The 23,942-nt window shown below is 39.3% G+C and overlaps 1 protein-coding gene across 3 annotated transcripts in view; it reads right to left on the reverse strand.

The window, feature by feature from the left end:
* LOC136858229 (urea transporter 1) overlaps positions 1 to 23,942 on the reverse strand; it is a 340,258-nt gene that overhangs the window by 54,927 nt on the left and 261,389 nt on the right. For all 3 annotated transcript variants that reach the window (XM_067137617.2, XM_067137616.2, XM_067137615.2), the window contains exon 7: positions 6,520 to 6,707. In XM_067137617.2, the coding sequence (XP_066993718.2) occupies positions 6,520 to 6,707 (188 nt within the window). The remainder of the gene's footprint in view (positions 1 to 6,519; positions 6,708 to 23,942) is intronic.

Genomic DNA, 23,942 nt, shown 5'->3' on the forward strand with positions numbered 1-23,942 from the left:
GGGCTCTTTGCTGCATGGAAGCAACCCATTTTTTTAACATTTCGACGTGACAATGACGTCAGATTGTTAAGAAACATAATTAGTAAACTTGAGGCTTGTGACATTCATACTATCGCAGTAACTTGTGATTGGGAGGGGGAATGCCAAAGTATGGAAGGAACTAAACATACACAGGGACAAGAGCTGTTTTGCCAATCCAGTCGATGATAAAAGGAAGATGTGGGTGTTCTGTGATGTACCCCACCTCTTGAAATTAATGAGAAACCACTTTTTAGATGAAGGTTTGACGTTAGCTGATGGGTCAGAGTTTTAGAAGACAGTAGAACACCTATTACAAACTCAAACAGGGGACCTATCAACTACACACATATTAATGAGGTTCATCTGAATGTAACAGGCAGATCCCGTCAGAATGCGAGAATGGCTAGTTATTTTGCAAACGCACAGCTCTGGCAGTGCGGTATACTTTTAAACAAGGACGCTGAAAGCAACTTCTTCGAGCTAGTCAAGGACACCTTCGACGTGTTGAACTCCAGAGCGCCTAAAGACGAAAAGACTCGCCTTAGAATTGGATACGGCTTAAACTTAAGGAGACAGGGAAATATTCTGAAGCGCTTTCTGGAGGTGATTACACAAATGAGATTTGGTAAACGGAAAACTTTACTTCCGTTTCAGAAGGGGTTCATAATATCTATAAACTCTCTCTTAGGACTTTCTGAAGACATGAAACATGCAAATATGTCTTACATTTTAACTGCCTTATTAAACCAAGACTGCTTGGAGAATTTTTTTTACGTATACATGGCCTAAGGGATTTTTATAGCAATCCGTCCCCTTTTGAAATTCGTAACAGAATTCGACTTCTATTACAGGGAGTAATGAAATCTCTCTCTCCTGTAATGTGTCAGTGGAAGCCGAAAATAATTCATCGCCGAGTGATACGGGTATTTTTCATCCTGATGCTGATAATGAAGAAGATTTCTTGAGCTTCGTAAGCAATGAACTATGTATAGAGGTTTTTGAGGGGCCGTTAACACCTCTACCCGTAGATGAACAGGAAGAAACGTTGGAGTTGTAAAGGATGGAAGACGAGTCAGGACTTCGAAACTGAAGACGTAAACCAGGGGCCTGTTCCACGAACGAACTTTGCAACTTTTCAACTTTGCACTTTTCACTTTTCAATTCTTACAAAGTGCAAAGTCTTTCTGTTCCACCATGATCTAGGTTGTACTTTTCAATTTCTTCGCAAAGTGAAAAGTCTTTGCGAATGACTGATCCGATCGAGTTTATTCCATGAGCAAACTGTATAGGCCTAATACTTTATGATTTTAATGCTTTACTTTTTGCGACAAACTTGACGGCATAATTGTCGTACCGTTAAAGTTTATATCATGGGAAAGAAAGGTTATTACAAGAAGCTGGCTGTGCTGGAAATTGTCAAGGAGAAACATGACATCCTTTTGTGACAACTTAAAACATAACCTCTCAAATGATGACACACATCAATGTTAACGAGAGTAGGCTTGTCTCAACACATCCACTGAGACTTTCCTAACTGTCTGACTAAATTCACAAACATATATAAATCTGAATTTAAATTGAAAAATCTAAATATCTGCATTTAACATGAAAATCTGAAAATTAATATTCATTAAATAAAATACACACTCGTCGGACCTTGTACTCACACTTACTTGTTACCTGCTTACTTATACATACGTTATTTGAAGGACGCCAGCTGCCACTCAGTGCAGCAATAATAGAATGAGAATCTTGACTATCTCTAGGGTGTGGGGTAATAAGCTTACTTTTGACAACATACCATATAAGTTCTGGGAAAAGGAGATTGGCGTTCGGTTTTCCCATTAATTTTGAGGTTAAGATAGTTTACTGTCATTGAAATAAAACTATGAATTCGATTGATAGAACAAAATATATTCTTTAAATAATATATAACAAATAGTGAGTCTTGTTGCGATAAACAGATGAGAATATGAAATTATGACATTGCAACTGAAAGAAACTAGGCATGAATTTGAATTCTTCTTGACCGGACATTTAACAATTTATACGAAATATTTCCCTCACTGATTCACTTGACTGTACCTTCAACACTTTGAGTGTAATTACGACGTATTCCTTTTATCTGGTGTTTACTGTAGATGTGTCACGCCTAACTTGGTGATACATCCTTGTGACTGCTTCTTCTCCATATCATCTGACTTCTTTGTAAGTCAATATGGTATTACCTCATAGCAGGTGGTATCCCTCTCTGACTCCATGGTAAGCCCTTGCATCCGTGTCTTCCACCAAGTGACGGATCAACTTTGGCCTCACTCTCTCAATGACCAATAATTAATGGCTCACTGAGTCTTCTCCATCTCTCGTTCACACTCGTTGACTGACCGACTGAGGCCTCTTCATCTAGTAGACTTCTTCACTGTTCAGCTTTCGTTTAAATAATGACTGACGCTACAATATGCATCCCCCTTTTATAGACGTTGGTTGACACAGCTACGTAATCTCCAGAAATAACAATGACATACTCCCACAACGCCTCAAACTGTTGCATGTAATGGTGAAATCCCCCGGGGCTCCCTAAGAAACTCAAAGGAACAGAGCTCAGTGCTAAGTGAGCACGATGACGTAGCCATGACGTGGCGATGACTTGGCAGAATCGCCAGTAGTGCCAAATATAACAACGTCACATCCACATCTGATATATTGAAACTCTCACTGTACAGGTATTTAATGTTAATCTACATATACGTATATATGCATACACTCAATTACAAATACGCAAGCGACAAGCAATGCATAATCGAATTGAATAATAATTATAACAAAAATAATAGTAATCTCACAGATAAAATAATAATAATAATACGGACATAATAATAATAATAATAATAATAATAATAATACAGATAAAATAATAAAAATACAGATATCATTTTGTAACGGGATTTGAACCGTTACACCACACACAGAAGGAAATTCGCCCTTCATTAGAAATCCCGTCGCTATATTAAGTGGATTATCTAGCCAACGTACTGTTAGGAAATATTACATTTACTAGAACATCTACGACTTTGGTAACAGTTCAGCAGATAATTGATTTTGATGTCCCATGCTTTGCTGCAACACCATGCAGCACTATTTACTAACCAATGTAAGCATACAAGAATTTGTTCTTTTTCGGAAAGGAATTGACTTATTTTTGTTGCATGTTTCAATAAATGATCGATCATTTCAAGAATATAGTCAGTCTGTGTTGGGGTAATACGAAATCACTCGCGAAATTCCGTCGAAGTGAGGTTATGAAAATTAATCCTGTCTTTGTACGTTCTCTTATTGGATTCTTCATCACTGTCCTCACTTGATGCTAACAAAAGCTCACGTTGTAACGTGTTTATATCACTAAACCAAATTCTACGCCGAGAAACTAGTGTACATACTTGTTAATTAACAGATGAAAAGGGAATCATCTCTTTGGAAGATTTATGAAAAACGTTTCACTTCATTTCTTTGCACTTTGCATTTCTGTACCAATGGAGGAACATAACAGGCTTGAAAAGTGAAAAGATTCCTAACTTTTCACTTTTCACTTTGCAAGCTAAATCTGAAAAGTGATGGTGGAACAAAATCTGAACTGAAAAGTGCAAAGTGAAAAGTGAAAAGTTGCAAAGTTCATTCATGGAATAGGCCCCAGGATGCACTTAAATACCTTGCAGCCTACTTGGCATTCAAATGTCGCTCTGTTGATGACAGCTTGGGTGATAAAGGTGAAATGTTTGCCTTACCACAGGAAGTGCAGCACGACTGGTTATCAATCATTTCAAACCGAAGAATGGTATTAAAATGTTATGCAGTTTTCACGGCCTTTGTATTTCTAAATGTGAAAGAGTAATGCAGGCTTTGACTTGTATAATGAAAATCCACAGCCTGTTTCCAGTCATTCGACCGGGTCACGAATTGAATGAATGAAGCCCATCTAGCGGCGAGGATATCAATTGTGCCGGCTGCCGAAGCCTGTCGCAACCCTCTAGCGCAATGATTAATGACTGACAAATGAAATTAAATGATATTGGAGAGTGTTGCTGGAATGAAATATGACAGGAAAAACCGGAGTACCCGGGGAAAAAACCTGTCCCGCCTCCGCTTTGTCCAACACAAATCTCACATGGAGTGACCGGGATTTGAACCACGGAACCCAGCGGTGAGAGACCGGCGCGTTGCCACCTGTGCCACGGAGGCTCTTTGACTGTTGTAATAAAATCAACATTTCCAGAACTTGACGAAAATATTATATCGCTGTACGTCAGAACTAGGACTTTCATTAGAATACGTCACCTCAACAAAAATCATATAGATGGTATGAAGAAGTATTCAGTGAAAAAGAGTCGACTGCGGGCAGCTTCAGCTTCTTCAATAACTTCCTAAGTCATCAAAACGTGAATTTTAAGTACAATTAAACCAATAACTATTTCAGTGTTTCTATGTGTGTATTGTTCTTACAGCCGGCTTTTAAGATGTAATTACGCAGAGTTTCTTCTATTTTATATCAACAGTATTATATCACTGATTGCAGGTGGTATGTAAAGTACCACTTTATTATAATAAGGCCAATCTTTTAATTATTTATAACACACTGAAGTTATTTTTCCTAATTATCGAGGTTTATGCTGCATGCAGGCGCGCGCTTCTAGCCCTCCCGGCTACGTCACGCGCGATCAACCAATGAGAGCGCTGTGAACGGGAATGGCCTACGTAATATATACTCTCTCTACCTTGACAAAAGACTACGTACAAAGGACAGGTCTCCACTGGTTACAGACCTTCGAAATAATCACCCAAGGTTTCCACTGTGCGTTGCCAGCGGAGAACTGCTATTTTAATATACGATCGTTGCTCCTGCTTGTTGACTTCCATTTTGTAACGCTCTCACTCACACACTGAACTTGGGGACATGATTAGACCCACACTGTTGTTTACATACACCACCTAGTGGCATCATACGCAAGTACATACCGTAGTTTCCAAATGCATATCTTAGATTTTCCGTGTTTTCTCCTATTCGCGAGAAAAAAATAGTTGCCATGACTTATGACTCGACCTACGTATGTGCTCCTAAATGGAAGTCGAAGTGTAGCGGCGGACAAAAACCCGATAATCCGGAAAGTCGGTTAATACGAAGTTGAAAAATTACTAAAGTTGTAATGAAATGAGAAAGTGTTTTTCTGAACGAAAATTATTGATATTATTCATGCATGAAATCAGTATAAAATAACATTGCATTCTATATTACGATAGTACTTCTAGAATTCCCATAAATTTCCGTTTTTTTAAAATTTCGTGTGGCTATTTCTAGCCGAGTGTAGCCCTTGTAAGGCAGACCCTCCGACGAGGGTGGGTGGCATCTGCCATGTGTAGGTAACTGCGTGTTATTGTGGTGGAGGATAGTGTTGTGTGTGGTGTGTGAGTTGCAGGGATGTTGGGGACAGCACAAACACCCAGCCCCCGGGCCATTGGAATTAACCAATGAAGGTTAAAATCCTCGACCCGGTCGGGAATCGACCCCGGGACCCTCTGAACCGAAGGCCAGTACGCTGACCATTCAGCCAAAGAGATTTTCGAGTGGAGTAGCTCAGGCAGTAGAACATTAGCCTTCTGAGATCAAGTTGGTGAGTTGGTGGTATTTGAAGGTGCTCAAATACATCAGCCTCGTGTCGGTAGATTTACTGGTAGCGGTATGTAAAAGAACTCGTGTGAAACTATATTTCAGCGTCTTCAAAACTCGTAAAAGTAGCTAGTAGGACGTAAAACCATATATATGTTATATTATTATTATTATTATTATTATTATTATTATTATTATTATTATTATTATTATTATTATTATACATTAAATTCATTCTATTACTTTTGGCACGCAATCTAATAATTGGAAATTGTATACCCTCCCCTACCCTGTCGGCCAACATTCTGCTGGTGATTTTTTTCGATCAACGGAACTCGAACCGGCTGACTACGGTATCAGACCATATTATTATTATTATTATTATTATTATTATTATTATTATTATTATTATTATTATTAATTTTCATTCTATTACTAGAATGACAAAAGTTTCAAATTATGTATTTATTTCTCTTCACTCATAACCGTGAAGGTGTACGTTGGGCCACTTAGAGGGTGACGTCCTCTTTCTGGCCAGAAGATATGTGGTGATTTGAAGTACAGTGAAGGACGAAGGACTATAAATAAGAACTCGTACCGGAAATTGCCTGGAAGTGAGAATGGAAAACCATTCTCAGTAAGCCGACGGTAGTGTTTTACACCCACCGCCTCCCGAATGCAGAGCTGTTAACCTGTGGATACTCCGCTCGGTTGATTTAATTTTAGTATCTGATGCTCCCCGTCTCTGAATGACTGCTATTTTCATACGAGTTGTTTTTCAAAAGTTACTTAATAGTACTCCATGTCGTTGTTTATTTGTTTGGCAGTATCCTACTTACCGCGCTGAAGAGAATGTTGAGCACGTTCTGAAGGCACGTGGCAAACAGCGCACACGTCAGTCCCAGGGCAACAGACTGTGGCGTGAGCACGAAGCAGAACCCAGACATTGCAGCTGCACATAGCAAACCATTGAACCCCCACACTCCTTGGTATACGTCCGTGTACGGCGGGGGACAAAACAGAAGTCCTGGAACAAAATGAATTCATTTACTAGCAGTTTCCCGCTGGCTCCACCCGCAATGTAGGCTACAAAGTATGGTGGTGTTTGTTACTATCCTCACCGATGTATTTGCAAAGTTTCGTGTTAGTGAAATAAAGCACATGATCTGCTGTGGTAATAGAATGTAACATTATGTCAACAAAACACTTGAAAATACATCACACAAAGAAATATAATTAAACGTTCCTTGGAACAACACTACGCGCCGAACTGTTAAAAAGTCCTTCAAAGATCTTCGTGAAGTAGACAAATGTACTCATAACTTTTCTCAGAATCTACCAATTTAAGTAGTTATTACCTCAAAAGAAATTGCTTGATCCACTGAGTGTTCTTAGGCAAAGACGAACTCCGTACCTCAATTAGAACCAAAGATATGATTGCTTCAAAGAGACAAAAAAATTGAAAAAATCAAATAATTTGAGGAAGGCGGAAGTCAAGTGTTTTGTAGTACCTGATGAAAATCTGTGCATGAATATCTCTCAGTTAAAAAAGAAATGAAGGAAACCGACCGGATAGAATGGCCGGATTGACTGACTTTAATTTTCAAAAAAAAATTAATATATAGATTTATTTATGAAACGGCTGTGCTTTTGCTAGCAAGAATGGTGTTTACAGTGCACTCACTATATCTTCCAGTATGAACTAGATCAAATGTGTTACGTTTTTGTTACGAGTTGCTTTACGTCGCACCGACACAGATAGGTCTTATGGCGACGATGGAACAGGAAAGGTCTAGGAGTGGGAAGGAAGCGACCGTGGCCTTAATTAAGGTACAGCCCCAGCATTTGCCTGGTGTGAAAATGGGAAACCACACAAAAAGCATTTTCAAGGCTGCCGTCAGTGGGATTCGAAGCCACTATATCCCGAAGACTGGACACTGGCCGCAGTTAAGCGACTTTAGCTGATGATGATGCTTGTTGTTTTAAGGGGCCTAACATCGAAGGTCATCCGCCCCGACTTTAGCTATTGACGTCCGAAATGGGGGAGGAGCTTACGGTCAGCTGTTTCCAATATGGCGGCGAGATAGTGACGGGAAGTAAACATGACAGTGATCGGGTGTGCGTCTGTAGGATTTATCAAGTATTCAAAATGTCTTTGGTGTCGTATGCGCAACTGTTGAGAGTTGTCGGAGATTTCACGCGTCCATTGGTGAAAGGGAAAGAAATATTCAAGCGTAATTACTTGATATGTGTAGGTAAAAAGTTTGAAACCGAAGATGAAACTGGTGTTGTAGCGTTGTGTTTACAATCACCCCACATCGATTCAAAACCGCACAAAGTTAATGTTGTCTTGAACAAGGGGGTGAAAATGTGAAGTGAAACTGTATATGTAAAGCGGGTTTGTCAGAGATATGTTACCGTTGACACGCTGATTCACCTTAACAGTTAAGCTACTGTAATTTTCCACTATTACAGGTTATGGAGTAATTTCTTGTTGATTTGGTCCATGCCAAGCCTTAGCCAGGTGACGGGGGAGTTACCTGTTTTGTAAACTGTAATCTTGGGGAAGAAAGAAAATAATAATTCTACTAAATAAATGTTGTAAAGCAAATAAATCCTAGGCTTTATACAGGCTTGTGTTGGAACAGCCCACATAAACTTAATGTTCTTCCATTTTTACCATCAGCACAAAATTTAGAACTTAGAACCGACAATAATAAGTATAAAAATTATAACTACCTACAGAATATGCAGACCAAAGTTGGAAAATTATAATTTAAGAGTACTATAACCTCTACAGTCACAGCTGTTTGGGGTTGAAGAATACTTGGTTTGTCCAATTCTACCAAATAATTAGGTTATGGCTTCTAATTTAAGATGACCGGGCGAGTTGGCCGTGCGGTTAGGATCGTGAAGCTGTGAGCTCGCATCCGGGAGATAGTGGGTTCGAACCCCACTGTCGGCAGTCCTGAAGGTGGTTTTCCGTGGTTTCCCATTTTCACACCAGGTAAATGCTGGGGCTGTACTTAATTAAGGCCACGGCCGCTTCCTTCCCATTCCTAGACCTTTCCTTTCCTATCGTCACCATAAGACTTATCTGTGTCGGTGTGATGTAAAACAAATAGCAAAAAAAGTTAATTTATGATGGAAAAATACTACATATTTTCTTTCATTGTTAGAAGTATTTTATAGGCAATTTAAATGCAGCGCTTAATTACTACCAGTTAAAGATATTACTCACATGTAGATAGTTAATTTACTGTCTGCTGTTACACATATGAAGAAGTTTACAAAGAGTGGATTACATTCTATGTGCGGCACAGATGTATTAGGCTACAAGTTTATCAGTATTTTTGATGTAGCTAAATCTTTGTGAATACAAATTAGAGACAATAAGTATCAATGAGTACAATAAACAGTACCGATACCTACGCTGTGGAAAGAAGTCGTCTTTACAAGAATGCAGACTGCACACTGTCATATATCACGTAACGCGTTTTCCAATTGACAGTGCGGAAACCCATCTTTCTCTCTGAACTTTTTGTACAGGAAAGTAGTGAACAGATTTCGCATCCGTTTTATACAATTTGCAACCGTATACAGAGCAGTAGCTCCTCAAATTTGACAATTTTCTTTCTGTTTCCATCACGACGTCAATGCTTCGCCATGTAAATAAATCTCACCAGTCACTATGTTGCAGCTTCAACATTCTACCGCGTGGCTGCGCCATCCAACTTTTCTGACGTCAATAGGGCTTGGTAATTAGTTACTTTCATTGACCTGCTTCGGTCTTATCCTAGGGTTTGAGAACATTAAATGTATGTCCAACCTTTGTCCCGTTTCCCTACGGGGTCTGGTATGAAGTGAGATGAGTCCCCGTAGCGAGTTTTTACGACCGTATATCCTTCCAGACATCAGCCTCATCAGACGAGTTAATGGGATGAAATTAATGAGGCGATATATGACTGTAGGAAGGGAGAGGGTGAAACTTGATGTCGGCACATAACCTACTCCTGTCGAATAGTACCAAGGGTTCTGATTAGGGCTTTATGTCTCCATCCGACGGATGAATCATACCATATGCTCCATATGAGCACTGCGGAGAGGTTTGCAACTTAATCCAGGCTTTTGGCACGCAACCTAGTGATTAGAAATTGTATACCCTCTCTACCCTACCGGCCAACAATCTGATGTTGAATTTTTTCGATCAGTGGGACTCGAACCGGATAACTACGGTGTCACCACATAGACTTCACGACTTAACGATAATGGCCACCAGGCGGGCTTTCACAACATTAAAATCATGTATTATTTTAATAGGGGGATTCGGGGTTATGGAGTCTTCTGCTCTGTCCGAATATACATTCAACTGCATTTGTACTAATGTATGTATTGAACCCATGACCTTTGTGCCCTAAGAATTTTAAGCATGAAAATTATTACAGGAGGCCCCATGTCAATTGCAATAGGAAGCTCGAATTTTTATATATCTCAGAGGCGACACGTGGCAAGGGGGGTGGCTACCTTCTGTCCCACGCTCTGAGATGTGACGTCATCCGCACGTGTCGAATGTGGAAGGACACAGAAGAAAGTTTAGATGAATAAATATATTAAATGAAAGAATTAGTGGTGAACACAGTATAATGAGGGTCCTGTATTTATCTATAAGACACTTGGCCTTTAGTAAGATGGATTTGAGACTGCTAAGCTATTTTTGTGTATTATTTCAGAAGGACGCGCGTGTCTAGCTTACCCACGCTAAGTCGACAGAAAATAGCGCCTATCAAATGAGGTAATTTAACCGGTTAATTTAATGAGATAAAATTTTAAATGTTCATGAACACTACTGCTAACGAGTTAACAAGTATGTGGTTGCATCAAAAACTCTTTTAAATACAGTTCATTTAAGTCGGAAAAGTTGCGCAAGTTTGGCGGCAGAGGGAAAATGCCTGGAGAGAGCGGGGTAATGTCTATAAATAAGAAGGGACGCCATGTTGAAACCCCTGCATTTGTATAATCGAAGCGTGAGAATGAGGGTTGAGCTGTGCAAGTAAATCGTTCGTCAAAAGAAGACTAAGTACTACAAACCTAGATTCTGCCGATGTGGCTGGGTCTTGACTCCATGTGGAAATAGTTTTTAGAGCATAAGTAATTTGATACATTGGATGGTCAAGATACCGAAGTAGTTTTGGTAAAATTTGTAACATTGCGAATAAAAGTAATTCGTTTGCGGGTAATAAATACAATTAGTTGAGTGCGATCAACGAAGACGCCGAGTGAAAGGGCATTTCATTTTTTACGTTTTATTTCCAGGAACCATGAAGAAAATTCTATGTACAGCCAGAAATGTAAAAATGGCTAAATAAATGACAGAGGGTCAGAGGTGAGCCCAAAGATGGACGCTGACGTAAAATAAGGTAGGTGACATGCCATCTTACCGCCTACTAAATCTTGTTTTATGATGTCAAACTTATATGTATTTGAAATGGGTATTTATGACGCAGTTGGTCACCCATATATGTTTTTTGTGAATGTTAGAAATATGATGAAAGGTCATTGGTTTTATTTTCTGCTTGGATAATTTTTTAAAGTATTGCGAGTGCCGTGTAATGTTGTAAAAGTTATTAATGAGGGTTTCGAAGTGATATCACGTCCAAAGTAGATCGTCATTTCCGTGAAATTATTGCCTATATTTTGTGATGTCAAATTAAGATGTTTATTCGACGTAAAATTTTGTTGGAATTTTGATGGAATTGGTGAAAAAGGATCCGTGGTTACCCATTTTCAATCGGGTGGAAGCGCTGTATGTAGTGTTGATTAATGCAGATCGGTAGATTTTGTTACGAAGTGTAACGATATTCCATGTCCGTTTAAACTGAGTCTTTGTGACAATAAATAACAGTAAAATTTTCAGTCATTTTTGTGAAAATCCAAGTTTTAAAATACGAGATCATTTTATGCGAGGTTGTTCATTATTAAAGTATTTGTGCGTATTATGCGTCGTGGATTCTAGTAAGGATTTTTATTCAAGTTCTTTTGTCAGTGAGAGTCGTCGAGTTGAAGGCAAGAGTTAGATTTGCCGTATGAGTTGAGATAGGTTTTTGTGAATCAGGTGATTGGAAGCCCGTAGTGAACCCGGGACTTCGGTGTGAGCCCGAGGAAGATTTATAATGTTTGGGATGGAAAGTAGAGTGCGAGAATCCACGCCGGTATTAAGTTGCGACGTGTACAATTATTGTAGGACATTTAAAAGCAAAATCTATGTGGATATTTCTTTGGTCAGAATATCGTACTTTTGTTCTATTTTGCGAAGTGAACGGGGTTCGTTCTTAGAAGCCAGTCAAGCGTGGCGAAAGACATGTGTTTCATATTAAAACTGACAGACAGGTAAGGGTCATTTGTGCTCAATGCCGCCAGCTGATCGAAGTTCGCCATTCGAATATAACGGGGTTGTGCGCTTACTACGTGTTAAAAATGAAACTGCATTCTTGGCAACGGAGATCATTATTTGCGAGAACTAGTTGAAAATATCATCCGGGAATGACGTGTAGGTTATTAGATACTGTGAGTGTGCTTAATTGAGATTGTAAAGTATAATTGAAACCACGACGTTAGAGTATAATGAGCGAGGTTAGCCAATTCCAGGGTTGTCCAAAATATAGAGTGGCGGTGATGATGATTGATTTGTTAGTGAGGGGTGCACAAAGCTTTATGGAATATTATGACAAGATATGACATCGTAATCGGTTTACATTGTACGGCGAGTTACTTATGGTTTGTAATTATTAGGGTTATCCAAGTATTAATAATGGTTAGGATTAGATTAGATTAAAGTGCGATGTCATGAAACAAGATATAATACTGGAAATAAATTATGTAAATTTTTTCCAGCTGTATGATAACAACATATAATAAACATGAGCGAATTAAAATTTAATTCCATCAAATTTTGAGTAGGGACTTGTGAAAGAAACCATTCGTCCGTGGAGATAGAATTTGTTGTTCATTAAGATTTCATCAAATTTAAATTTATTTAATTATTAAATTCAGTAGAAACCGTATTTATGAAATAACTTCAAACCAAGCGAATAACTTGAAGATGCATTCTGGAAATCTTAGTTTATTTTTCTGGGAATATTTAAATGTTAACGTAACGATTAAGGGGACATATCCGAAGGTAATGGATTTTACTGCCATAAAGTATTATGAGCGTTGTTGTTGTTGTTGTTGCATTATTTGACTTTGATTGAGCAGTAAATGTGCTGGGGTTAGTAAAGTGGAAACTTTGGTCATCAACCGATATAACTTAATTGTGTTTAGCCTTCAGCTTAGAAACTTGGATGGTCAGGGGGTCATCAACCTCCGGGACTTAGATTAGGGCCATATGGCACTGTAGCATCATTTTCCTTGCGGTCATTATCCACAATGACTTTAAAGTAACTTAGAAGTTTAGAGGTCGGTCCATGACATAGTCGCAGGTCACATCGATTCAATTAACGGTCCATGCTGAATAACCACTGTGTGGCACACACCGATTGGACTGCCTTAATTACACCCAGAGTCCAGAGTTCGTGTTACGAGGGCTGGATCATAAAGAATCATTATGATGGTACATGTAGTCTCTCATGGAAGCCGAAGTTAAGGATCTCCAGACTTTCTTTTCTTTATTAATAATTGAGACAATGGTTTCTAGTAAGGATGCCCATCAGGCAGTTAAGTCAAAAGCTCAAACCAGCGTTCGGCCCCTCTGTGTAAAAATGATTGTGGTGTTAAGTGGACAAGATAGAGTCCAAATTATACATGGATTACAAATTATTACTTTCTTCAGTAAATTTTTCCAAAATAATATACAAATATTTTATGAATAGACCTTTCATTTGAGTAGATCGATTAGACTTACTGAACCCTACCTTTTACCTCAGCAAGTGACGAAAAACCCGAAACGACCCAAGAGACAGATCTCATGAAAATTGCTGATAGGCAATGAAGGTAGGTATCCTTCATAGTGGACCAAAGGGTTCAGTATGTATGTATGTATGTATGTATGTATGTATGTATGTATGTATGTATGTATGTATGTATGTATGTATGTATGTATGTATGTATGTATGTATGTATGTATGTATGTAGGTAGGTAGGTAGGTAGGTAGGTAGGTATGTATGTATGTCTGTATGTATGTATGTATGTATGTATGTATGTATGTATGTATGTATATTCCGTAGCCCGAAGGCTACGTGATCCTCAAAAACTCCAGCAGCACAGACAGCCTTAGTGTCAATGACGAGGAGTGAGAGGAAAACGAGTGAGGTGGTTTCCCGTTACTTTTCTCACCGACCCAGAAGGTGCTGTTACGTACTGTATCAGTCTGCCAAGCGCAGAAAGACTTTCGCATCAGTCGTTACAGGGACTGCCTTACAGAGCGCTTACCGACTTTCATATACTGTTAAGAAGAAAGCCATTATGTTTCAGTATCGACTGATTTAAGATAACCTTAGAACTTTCAATCTATTGAAGCACGAAATATAACATTCAGACCGCCATAACATTCCTATGATTGTGTTCTTTTACAGGTATGTTACAGTGTTGAAAATGTGCTTTGACAGTCTGAAAGAAACGTTAACTTGACTTTCACACTGTCAAAATTAAAGATGAGACTGAGTCTGATCAATGAACGTAATAAACATGTTTTAACTCGTACCAGAAGGTACTGTGCAGAGCATTATGTACTCTGCATCTCACCAGAGATTTAAAATATGACAAAATTATATTTAATTAATAAAGTGAAAGTTTACAGTTATCTTATAATTAATCGATTTTAACTTAGTGTATATTGGAGGTTTAAAATAACTGTTATGTGTTAATTTAATGTTTAACTGTTAATATATAAATTCCACTGCTAGTTACTGCACTTTTAAACACTCATTTTCTGCACTGCTTTTAATTTCAGAAGGTAGGGATTGCCAAGTCCGTGATACCTTCATTTTACGAAGCGTCAGACCTCTTCCAATTTTCCCTCCGATTAGTATTAATAGATAATGATTTCCAAGTTGTACTTCCTCTTAAATCAATAACCACCACGATCACGAGTTATAGAAAGGTCTTCCCATACCTAGCGCAAGATTTATACTGTTAACAAATATAAAAACTATAATCGTGGTCGAACTTTTAAAGAAAGTCCCCGGGGCTTTTTATAGAACGTTTCATGCTCTACATTCCTTACGTATATAATCTCTGGGTATTAAAATGGTTTACACAGCATTAGCCGAGAAATAGTTCGTGTGTCGTCACTTTCCTCAACTTGTTTCGCAGAAACTGTTGCTGGACGGCTTCCTTTCATTTCACTTCAATATTAATAACATGAAAACCTTCGCCGAGAGATCCTATAGGCAACAGTAAAAACACATAAAATCTCTCCAATGGTTTTGGACTTGTAGTGGTTTAGGCAGCGTTAAGGTGAGTCTCACACATATTCCTACCGTACGTAGCACGATATTTTCTGATAACAAAATAAACACTGTTATAGTGGGTGACCTTTTAAAGTTAGATAAGCTTTCCCGGGGATTTGTTTGCAGAACATTTCATGGTCTCAATTTTAATGCCTTCTAATTCCTTCAAATGTATTGTACAATAATTTAATTTTATAAAATATCTGTTGCTCACGATCAAATTCAACTTTTATAAAATCTTTAATAAAACTTTTCATAGAATAGGACGTGTTCTATTCCGTAAAATTAATTTTGCGAAACGAACCAATTAGCGAAACGCTAACGGCCGCTACGACGAGAGAAGTTTGTGAAGCTAGTAGTTCGTAAACATAAACCACTGCCTAATCGATATGCATCCGATGGCTGCTTAAACTGCCTGCTCATTACAACATTATAACATGGCACTATATGAAATACTCCGTTTACAAATACCCACGGCAGATGGCAGCACTAAATGGCCCCATCCCTGTCGGAATGAAATAGCAGGAAATAAGGTAGTATTGTACTTATTTTCAGTGAAAATTGTGTACTGCTGCGTGTCTTTCTATAAATCAAAGAAAGGTAAACCAGAATGCCGCCAAGCACAGAATTGCGTCGAAAGTGGTTAGATATAATAGCAAGGGAAGTAAATGGATTCCTTTTGACCATTCCGTGGTTTGCAGTCGACATTTCGTAAATGACGATTTCAAAGAGACCAGTAAAGCGCGAAAATTAAAGACAGGATCTATACCCAGCCTTTTCTCTGAGAATCCAGCTTATAAACAACAAAACAACCATTAACATCGGCAAAGAGGAAGAGAAAGGATTCAAGCACAGAGGTGTCTAACAAGAGCTCTTCAAATATCATTGCAGAATATGGTAAGCGTTATATAAGTTTTGAAGTGTTGCATACTGAGTGATATAATTTCTGGAGACAATTGTACTGTTAATGTGAAAGAACAAATCAGATTAATATGCTGTCATAGATTCAATTACGAGTCGTTTGTTAGTAGCATAAAATCGTGTCAGTATATTATTATTATTATCATTCATGACGCCACTAGGGCTTATTTAGTTGTTTGGGGTTTACAGTTATACCTCTTTCTATTTCCAGTCGACTCTCCGTTTACGGATACAGAGTTAGGCGTAAATACTAGTAACAACGATCCGTGTGGCGTTCGTTGTCAAGTTGATATGTCGGATGACAGCCAAAATTTAAAGATAACAAATAGAGGGCTTCGTGTTGCGCTATTCAGAATGAAAAAAATAATAGACCAGGAAGAAAAATTACACCGATCAAGTAAACAGCTTGAAGATTGTAATACGCAACACAAACCACTGAACATTATAAAGAAAACTGCAGGTGAGGGTATTGAAATTGCCATTTATCTTCAAGATCAAGTAAATAACTTTCAGAAACGGCGCTCAATATGGTCTGAAGAATCTATAGACCTATGGCTATGTATTTGTTGGCGGATTGCTTCTCCAAAAGGTTAAGAGTACGGGCTGAGATCAAAATTAATAACTGCCACCATCACATAACATATTAGATAGACATCTAGGGACGGTGAAGTGTGGAGCTGGCATTTCACCACCAATAAAGGAAAGACTGCAATCAGAAGCAAATCATTTCAATGATCTGGATAAATTTTTCTCCCTTATTTGCGACGAAATGGCAATTGAAGAGCGGTTGCTCTATAATAAAGAAGAGGACGGATTCTATGGACTTGCCGAAGCAAAGGAAGTCTATAAAGAAGAAACTGGAATAAACCCTCAACTCGCCAACAAATTGCTGTGCTTTGTAATTCATGGGTTGACGAAGAAATGCACAATTCCGGTTGCCTACTTCATGGTGAAGGCATTACAAGAACATGAGCTTTTCCTTTTGGTTCAACAGGTTTTGAAAGCTGTCGAAGAGTGTGGTTTCTATGTTATTCGTCTTGTGACTGATACTCATATAACAAATTCTTCAATGTTCAAGAAATTTGGTGATGGAGAATTTAAGTCATGTGTAGTTCATCCGTGCAACTCCATGCGACAAATAAACAGTTCAAGAAAATTAGGGGAACATGTTTTGTAACATCTGGAATGTGAACGTTAATTTGGTAGATGGGATTCCAATGGTCGTACAGCATACCTTGAGATCTTAGCTACTCAGGGTATGTCAAAGCGGTTATACTCCTTCTGTAGGCGTAGCCATGCATTAAACTGTTAGGTGACCCCTCAAAACAAAGTGAATAGCGATGCGTCCGTGTATCGTTGTGAGTTACACAGACTACTGCGGTCATTTGAGCACGCTGTACGTAAACCAGCACATCCCATGAGACATCTTAACGAGGTTCAAGTCGGAAGGGCCGTCACTTTGATCCAGGAAAGATGAACTTTTCGTCGTGTTGCTGTGGATCTCAATGTCTCTCCGTCAGTAATTCAACGCTTGTGGAATCGCTAAGTGAGGGAGGGCATTTCACAAGGTGGGTAGGGCAAGGTCGTGGACGCATGAACAACCCCACAGGATTACCGATATTTGACCATCTGTGCGTTGTGGCGTCGTTCAGCAACTGCCAGAGAACTGCAACAAGATCTCAGGAGGGTCACTGGAGTCACGGTGTTTGATCAGACAGTAAGGAACAGGTTAAGAGAAGTGTCCTTACGACCCAGACGTCCTGTTCGAGTGCCCCGTTTAACGCAGCAACATCGCGCAGCTCGCCTTCTGTTTGGCCGTACTCACGTCAACTGGCAACTTCGCCAATGGAGACCTGTGTTGTTCACAGACGATTCCAGATTTCCCCTGACACAGCGTAACGGACGTCAACGTGTATAGAGACGCCTTGGTGAGCAGTACATGCCAAATGCTGTCCAGGAAGGCGACCGATTCGGACCAGGTTCTGTGATGATGTGGAGTGGCATCAGTATTAATGGCCGTATGGATCTTGTCGTCGTTCGTAGTAATCTTACCGCTGCGGGGTACATCGACAAGATACTGCTACAGCATGTGTTGGTTGCTGCATACGGTGTTAGCCCTGAGTTCGTACGCATACACGACAACGCCAGGGCTCATGTAGCGCGCATCACCAGAAATGTCTTGCGAGAACTAGGCATTCAAGAGACGGAATGGCCAGCAGTGAGTCCCGACCTTAACCCCATCGAGTATATGTGGGATAGGCTTGACAGAAGTGTTCGTGGGTGTCCTGTTCCACCACAGACTCTCCAAGACCTCGAACAGGCTCTCATTGAAGCCTGGAACCTGATACCGCAACGTGACCTCCGTCGACTTATACGGAGCATGCCACGTAGGTGCCAAGCTGTGATAAATGCTCGTGGAGGACATACATCATACTGAAGCTCTCCAACTGTGATAAAAATCCACCCTTGAGGACTGTTATCACTTTGTTTTCGCCCCTATTTGGACATTTCCGTTTGTGTTCCGAACATGAACGCGAATCCATCGATGTTCTTTTGTATACTCCAACGGTAAAGAATAAAGGTTTAGTTGGTAATATGGGTAAGAAAGCATTCATTTGTGCACGTTAAATAAAATGTTAGGCCCAGATGTAACAGATGTCAGAGTACATAGAGGCAGCGATTTATAAACAGGTGTGAGGTATTGTTTTTGGAGCATGGCATACGATCAAAAACATGTTCCCTTAATTTTTTTGAACTGAGTATATTTGTCTTTCGATTATTGTCATATTATTAAAAACATCAGATCTCGGTTTCTTGAGCATGATATGGCAGATAAGGTGGCATAATCACTTCATATTTCTTAAAGAAGCTGTATCACCTTCAGAAGAATCTCATAGTGAAACCAAGTTCTTTGGAAAGATGAATATACTCCATGCTGTGCAAGCTTTCTCACAACCAGTCACAGCAGCTTTGCAGTTCCTAACGGAAAACTCATCGCTCGTGACGGCAGTAGTCGATTTTCCGGTGGTTGGACCTACCATACGATTTATGAAATCTGTGTATAAATATTTCAGTGTCCATGACACCAGCGATAAAACATAGCACTTGAGGCAAAATAAAAAGGACGTTCTTTTCTACAGCAGATGAGCGTCTCCCGTGGCTGAAAGACTATTTCTGTCAATATCTTGAAGAGATAAAAGGAGCGTCCAAAGCTCTCAAAAAAGAGGGACTTACCAAAGAAACACATCAATCTATTATTGTTACTGCTTTATCTACTTCTTCGTGCACTGTTCATCTTATACAGAATGGATTTTTTTTATGTGCTTGCATGGGCCTTTTCAGGAGATCCAATTGAAACCATGTTTAATGCCATAAGAATGGGAGGAGGAAGTAATGACATTACTGAACCCGGGCTGCTCAGAATTCCATAAAGATGATTCTGAAATCCGATATTTTGAGGTTCACCGATGGTGCTAACGTTATCCACAAGCAAAATTCAAAATTTTCTGCCTCAGTATCCTCTCCCAGACTTGACGAAACAGAACTAGTGTTGCTTCCTGAGTATGTACTTGATTTAGTGGAAGATGTTTGTGAGGCCCCTGGATCAGTGTGTGTGTCACTTTGGAAACTGCTTCCCAAGCATTAGTGTGCGGTTATTTGGTGCATGTAATCGAAGAAAAATCCGAATGCAGTACGTGCTTTAATAACGTTTCCACCTCAGTTAATGCACCTCTAATGATGAACTTAATCGGACAGTCGAATAGAGGAGCCCTGCGCTATCCCCAGGCACAAATTATTGGCCTAATTATGGGCTACAGAAATTTGTTGAGACGGCTCTACCGTAATGCAAGAAATCTGCTAGTCTGCTCCAGACCTAAAGACTATTTACTACATTCTTTGTACCAGTGTAACGTTTTAAAGTGTGTTAGTAACAATAATACTAAGAACTTGTCAGAAACTGTTGTGGCCAAAGTCGTGAAACCTCTGGTTAGCAATGTAGGGAAGTATCATACAAAGTTTCTATGTGTTCATCGAAACCTCTTTCTCGAAAAGTCCTGATGCTATAAATCTCTAAAGCACTACTTTATACCTAAAATTCTTTATTTTTCTATTTTACGTTTAGATTTCCAATGTTGGTTGTATGCTTATTTAGCTGTATTCACGCAATAACTAGTGCTGTCAAATGTTGCCATCTAGCGGCGGATTGTTTGTAAGTCACCTTACACGGTTGAATATGGAATGAATGGGCAGTATAAGCAGCCACCGGATGCATATCGAGCAGGCAGTGACATAAACAAACTCCTCTATACTCCGCACGGCTTTACTTCTAAATTGATGTTTCGCAAAACAAAAATGAGCATCTCCTTACCCCTGTTGCCATCGCGCTACTGCCGCGAGAACAGCTGATGCAATATACCCACGGTAAATAGCCCTCGCAAAATGTAATACCGTACTCAGGAAAGTTAATGAATCGGGATTGAAAATAAATTCACAAAAACTACCCTTACTAATAATATCAGACTCTAAAAAGAAAATACATTATTAAGAATAAAAGAGAACGAGAAAATTACATATCACTGGCCGTTAATGGCTGGCACAGGAAGGACGTTATGGCCTACAAAGGGAACACTCCACTGATCTCAGACCCACTTTCTTGCCACTTGTCTTTCCCGAATTACACTGAGACATGCTAAACACGCACGAACTAAGTACACTAACCAATACACAGACGTAAATTAAAACTACAGCTATTTTCATACACTGAACTATTAAACCTGTATTGTACTAAATTATACTATGCTAAACTGTAAACTACGCTATACTGTTCTATATTAGAGAGATATACAATAATATGAAAAACACTAATTACTGAAGAAAAATTAAAAAGATCGCGAACCGTACCGAATACCTTACACGCTGAGCGAGACAGGTTAACCACGTGGTGTATGTAAATATTAGAGTTGGTAACTAGGTTTCGAGATCGCACTCTGCCACGGCCAACTCGATAGGTAGTTCCGGCCTGTTACACTTGACAGTTCCATAGGGACAGGGGCGTGTTCTCCTTGAATGCAAGGCATTCATTGCATGCGTTATGATAACACAAAGAACTGTCTGATGTACGATTTTAGGTTGTTTCAAGTCAAATATTAACGATTTCATCTCTCAGAAGTTCAAAAGTTCCACCCAACTGTACTAGTTCCGTTGCTTGACTACGTGTGGTGCTGGTGTAGTCTCGCCGTCTATTCCACTCTAGAAAGAAAGAGACAGCAAATGGAGGAGTTAAGGATGTAAGACATTCAATATTAAAATTGCATTCGGTGACAGACGTAGTTCTGAAACCCTCCGAATGATGTCGCTGCAATTGAAACTTGGTCAGAATTTGTCACCCCATACCCATGCTGCCCTCTGCCATCTGTTAGCAACTTGGAGAAAGTCGGCATGCATAAGTTTACAGCGAACGGGACCCACAGATTACCCCCCCCCCCCCAGCGAGAATCCAACGTGACGAAACTGACCAATGCCACTGGGGTGACTTACCTCCAGTGCATGAGTTGTGGCTAACTAGTGAGTTAATTCATTGTGTGTTTTGCTCATTAGTGAGTGCTGTTCCTGTGCTATTCGTCGCTTTCGGTGTTTCATTATATTTTGCGCACATGTGGTATTAACGATGGATGAGTCTAAAACGGATATAATTGTAAATCAGTTTGAAAAGCCATTTACTGGCCGTTCGTTTGATGAAAAGATTCAAATAGTTAAAGGCGGGAGACCTCTACTTTCCCTCGTAAATTTAAAAAACCGAAAACAAGAATTGTGTACGCACGTTCAATCCAGAAACTTACAGTAAAGCTGTTTGGCTCGAATTCACCTACATGTAATTAGGGTGAGTAGAATTGAAATTTACTATAGATTGTGTTAACTGCATGGTTACTAATTGCATGCCTCAGTGGAGATTCCAGGATACGCCACTGCATAGGGATGACATCACACTTTTAGTGCTTGGAAATGGAGGTATGGGTCTTGTTTTCATGGTGGTTTGGTAACACGTTGTTGTTATTTCAACATTATTAGAAGTGTTCGGTCGTGTTTGCAAGGGATAACTGTGCAAAAAAGTATCAGTAAAATATGTTTTTCAGAAATAGTATGTGTTAACTACTACAGCGTTGTAGTTTGAGCAGCGTGTTGTTAGGAGGTATTGCTAGGTCATGTGGTAGGTTAAGTAAATCCACCTTGAAACTATCAAGAATCATCTAACGTACTTTAAAGTTAATGATGATTATTATAATATGTTAGCGTAGTCTAAGCTCCTCTCTGCAATATGGGACGAACGTGTAAAGTGCCTGGATGTACGTCCAATTACCGTTCAAATAAGGAATTGGCTATCTCAACATTCGCGTTTCTCAGCCATAAGGAGAATTTTTTAACAGTAGGGATGTTTCTTCCAAAGTTTGAAAAATGAAAATTGAAGAACCTGGCAATTTCTGTGACAAACGTGGGTGTGTGCTGCAGAGTTGATGAGTGTTGTGTCCAAAATCACTCATACTTTTGGAAATACTTTATTTGAACACTTATTCACACCAAACAAGCATAAAACAATGACATTATTTTGAGAAACAACAATTTGCCTAGCGACCATCGTCGTACAGTCTGGTTAACAGAGCCTTCAAACATTTTGTAATATGTAATATATACCTTGAGCGCATATGTTTCCGTACTTGTATGTGATTTCGTTTGATAGCGCTTTCAATGTCATGTGTTTATAGGCATATTATTTTGTTTCTTTTGTCATATTATGATAAAAAGTATTGTATCAGTAGTATAGGAATTATACGCGTTAGCACCAAGCGTGTCACGTCACAACTATTGGTAGCAGGCTTCTATATCAAGGTGGCCGATTTAAGTCGATATGAATGGCAGCTTGGTATTGGTTGGATGTCTGTGTTTCAGCACATAACCACCAGACAGAGCCAAAATCGGCCAAAACGTCAATTTAGAAGTAAAGCGGTGCGGAGTATAAAATGACAGGATCTGGGTGGACTAATTGTAAGGAAGCTGCTAGTGTTTGTATGAGGTTAAAATGCCAATGTATCCCAACAGAAATGCAAGAAGGGAGGCAGTAAACTCAATCGCCGAATTTGTGTCAAAAGTTCGGCCGAACACAAGCCAGGCTGATGTGAAAGCGAAGATAAACGGGCTTTGAACTCAGTCCTTGGCAGCACATACACATCTTAGTTCACAATTTAGTTCTTAGATGACCATCCTGATCATTCCACGGATTTTATAAAATAATTTTACCGTGAACAACGCAACTAGTTTTCGTCATACTTTTATAAAATTAGTTGTACAACAAATTTTACGAAACAATTTACCGTGGGCAACGGGTATTATGCATATATTTTGTGTGTATCTTACAGGTTTAGGCAACTCAAGCATGTAAAACATGGCGTTATTTTCTTCCAGTTGTTGCACGGAAACGGTCACTGGTCGATTTCCTTTCTTCACAGTAATACACGGAAGCATTTTGCGGGAGATTCTCTTGACAACAGTGAAAACCAAGATTAAAATGCGCCCATCGATAATCTAGTTATAGCCGGACACCAATAATACACACGTACGTTAGGACAGACAGACGTTGAGTTTTATACTTGTAAAGATAACAGTTGTTATAGATGAGATTCTAAAGTGAAACGTTGCTGTACGTTCTGAGAGGGAGTAAGAAAACTCAATCGCCGAATTTGTGTCAAAAGTTCGGCGAAATTATAACCATAATAACATTAAAGAAGTACACTATTTAACCGTTTTAATAGTTTCTGGAGACACTAATAAACGCTCATGCACAAACGTATCAGCCACGACTAGGTCACTCACAAAGAATCAGAGGTAAGGCTTTTTGCGG

Source organism: Anabrus simplex, chromosome 1 (assembly GCF_040414725.1).
Source record: "Anabrus simplex isolate iqAnaSimp1 chromosome 1, ASM4041472v1, whole genome shotgun sequence".
Taxonomy (NCBI): domain Eukaryota; kingdom Metazoa; phylum Arthropoda; class Insecta; order Orthoptera; family Tettigoniidae; genus Anabrus; species Anabrus simplex.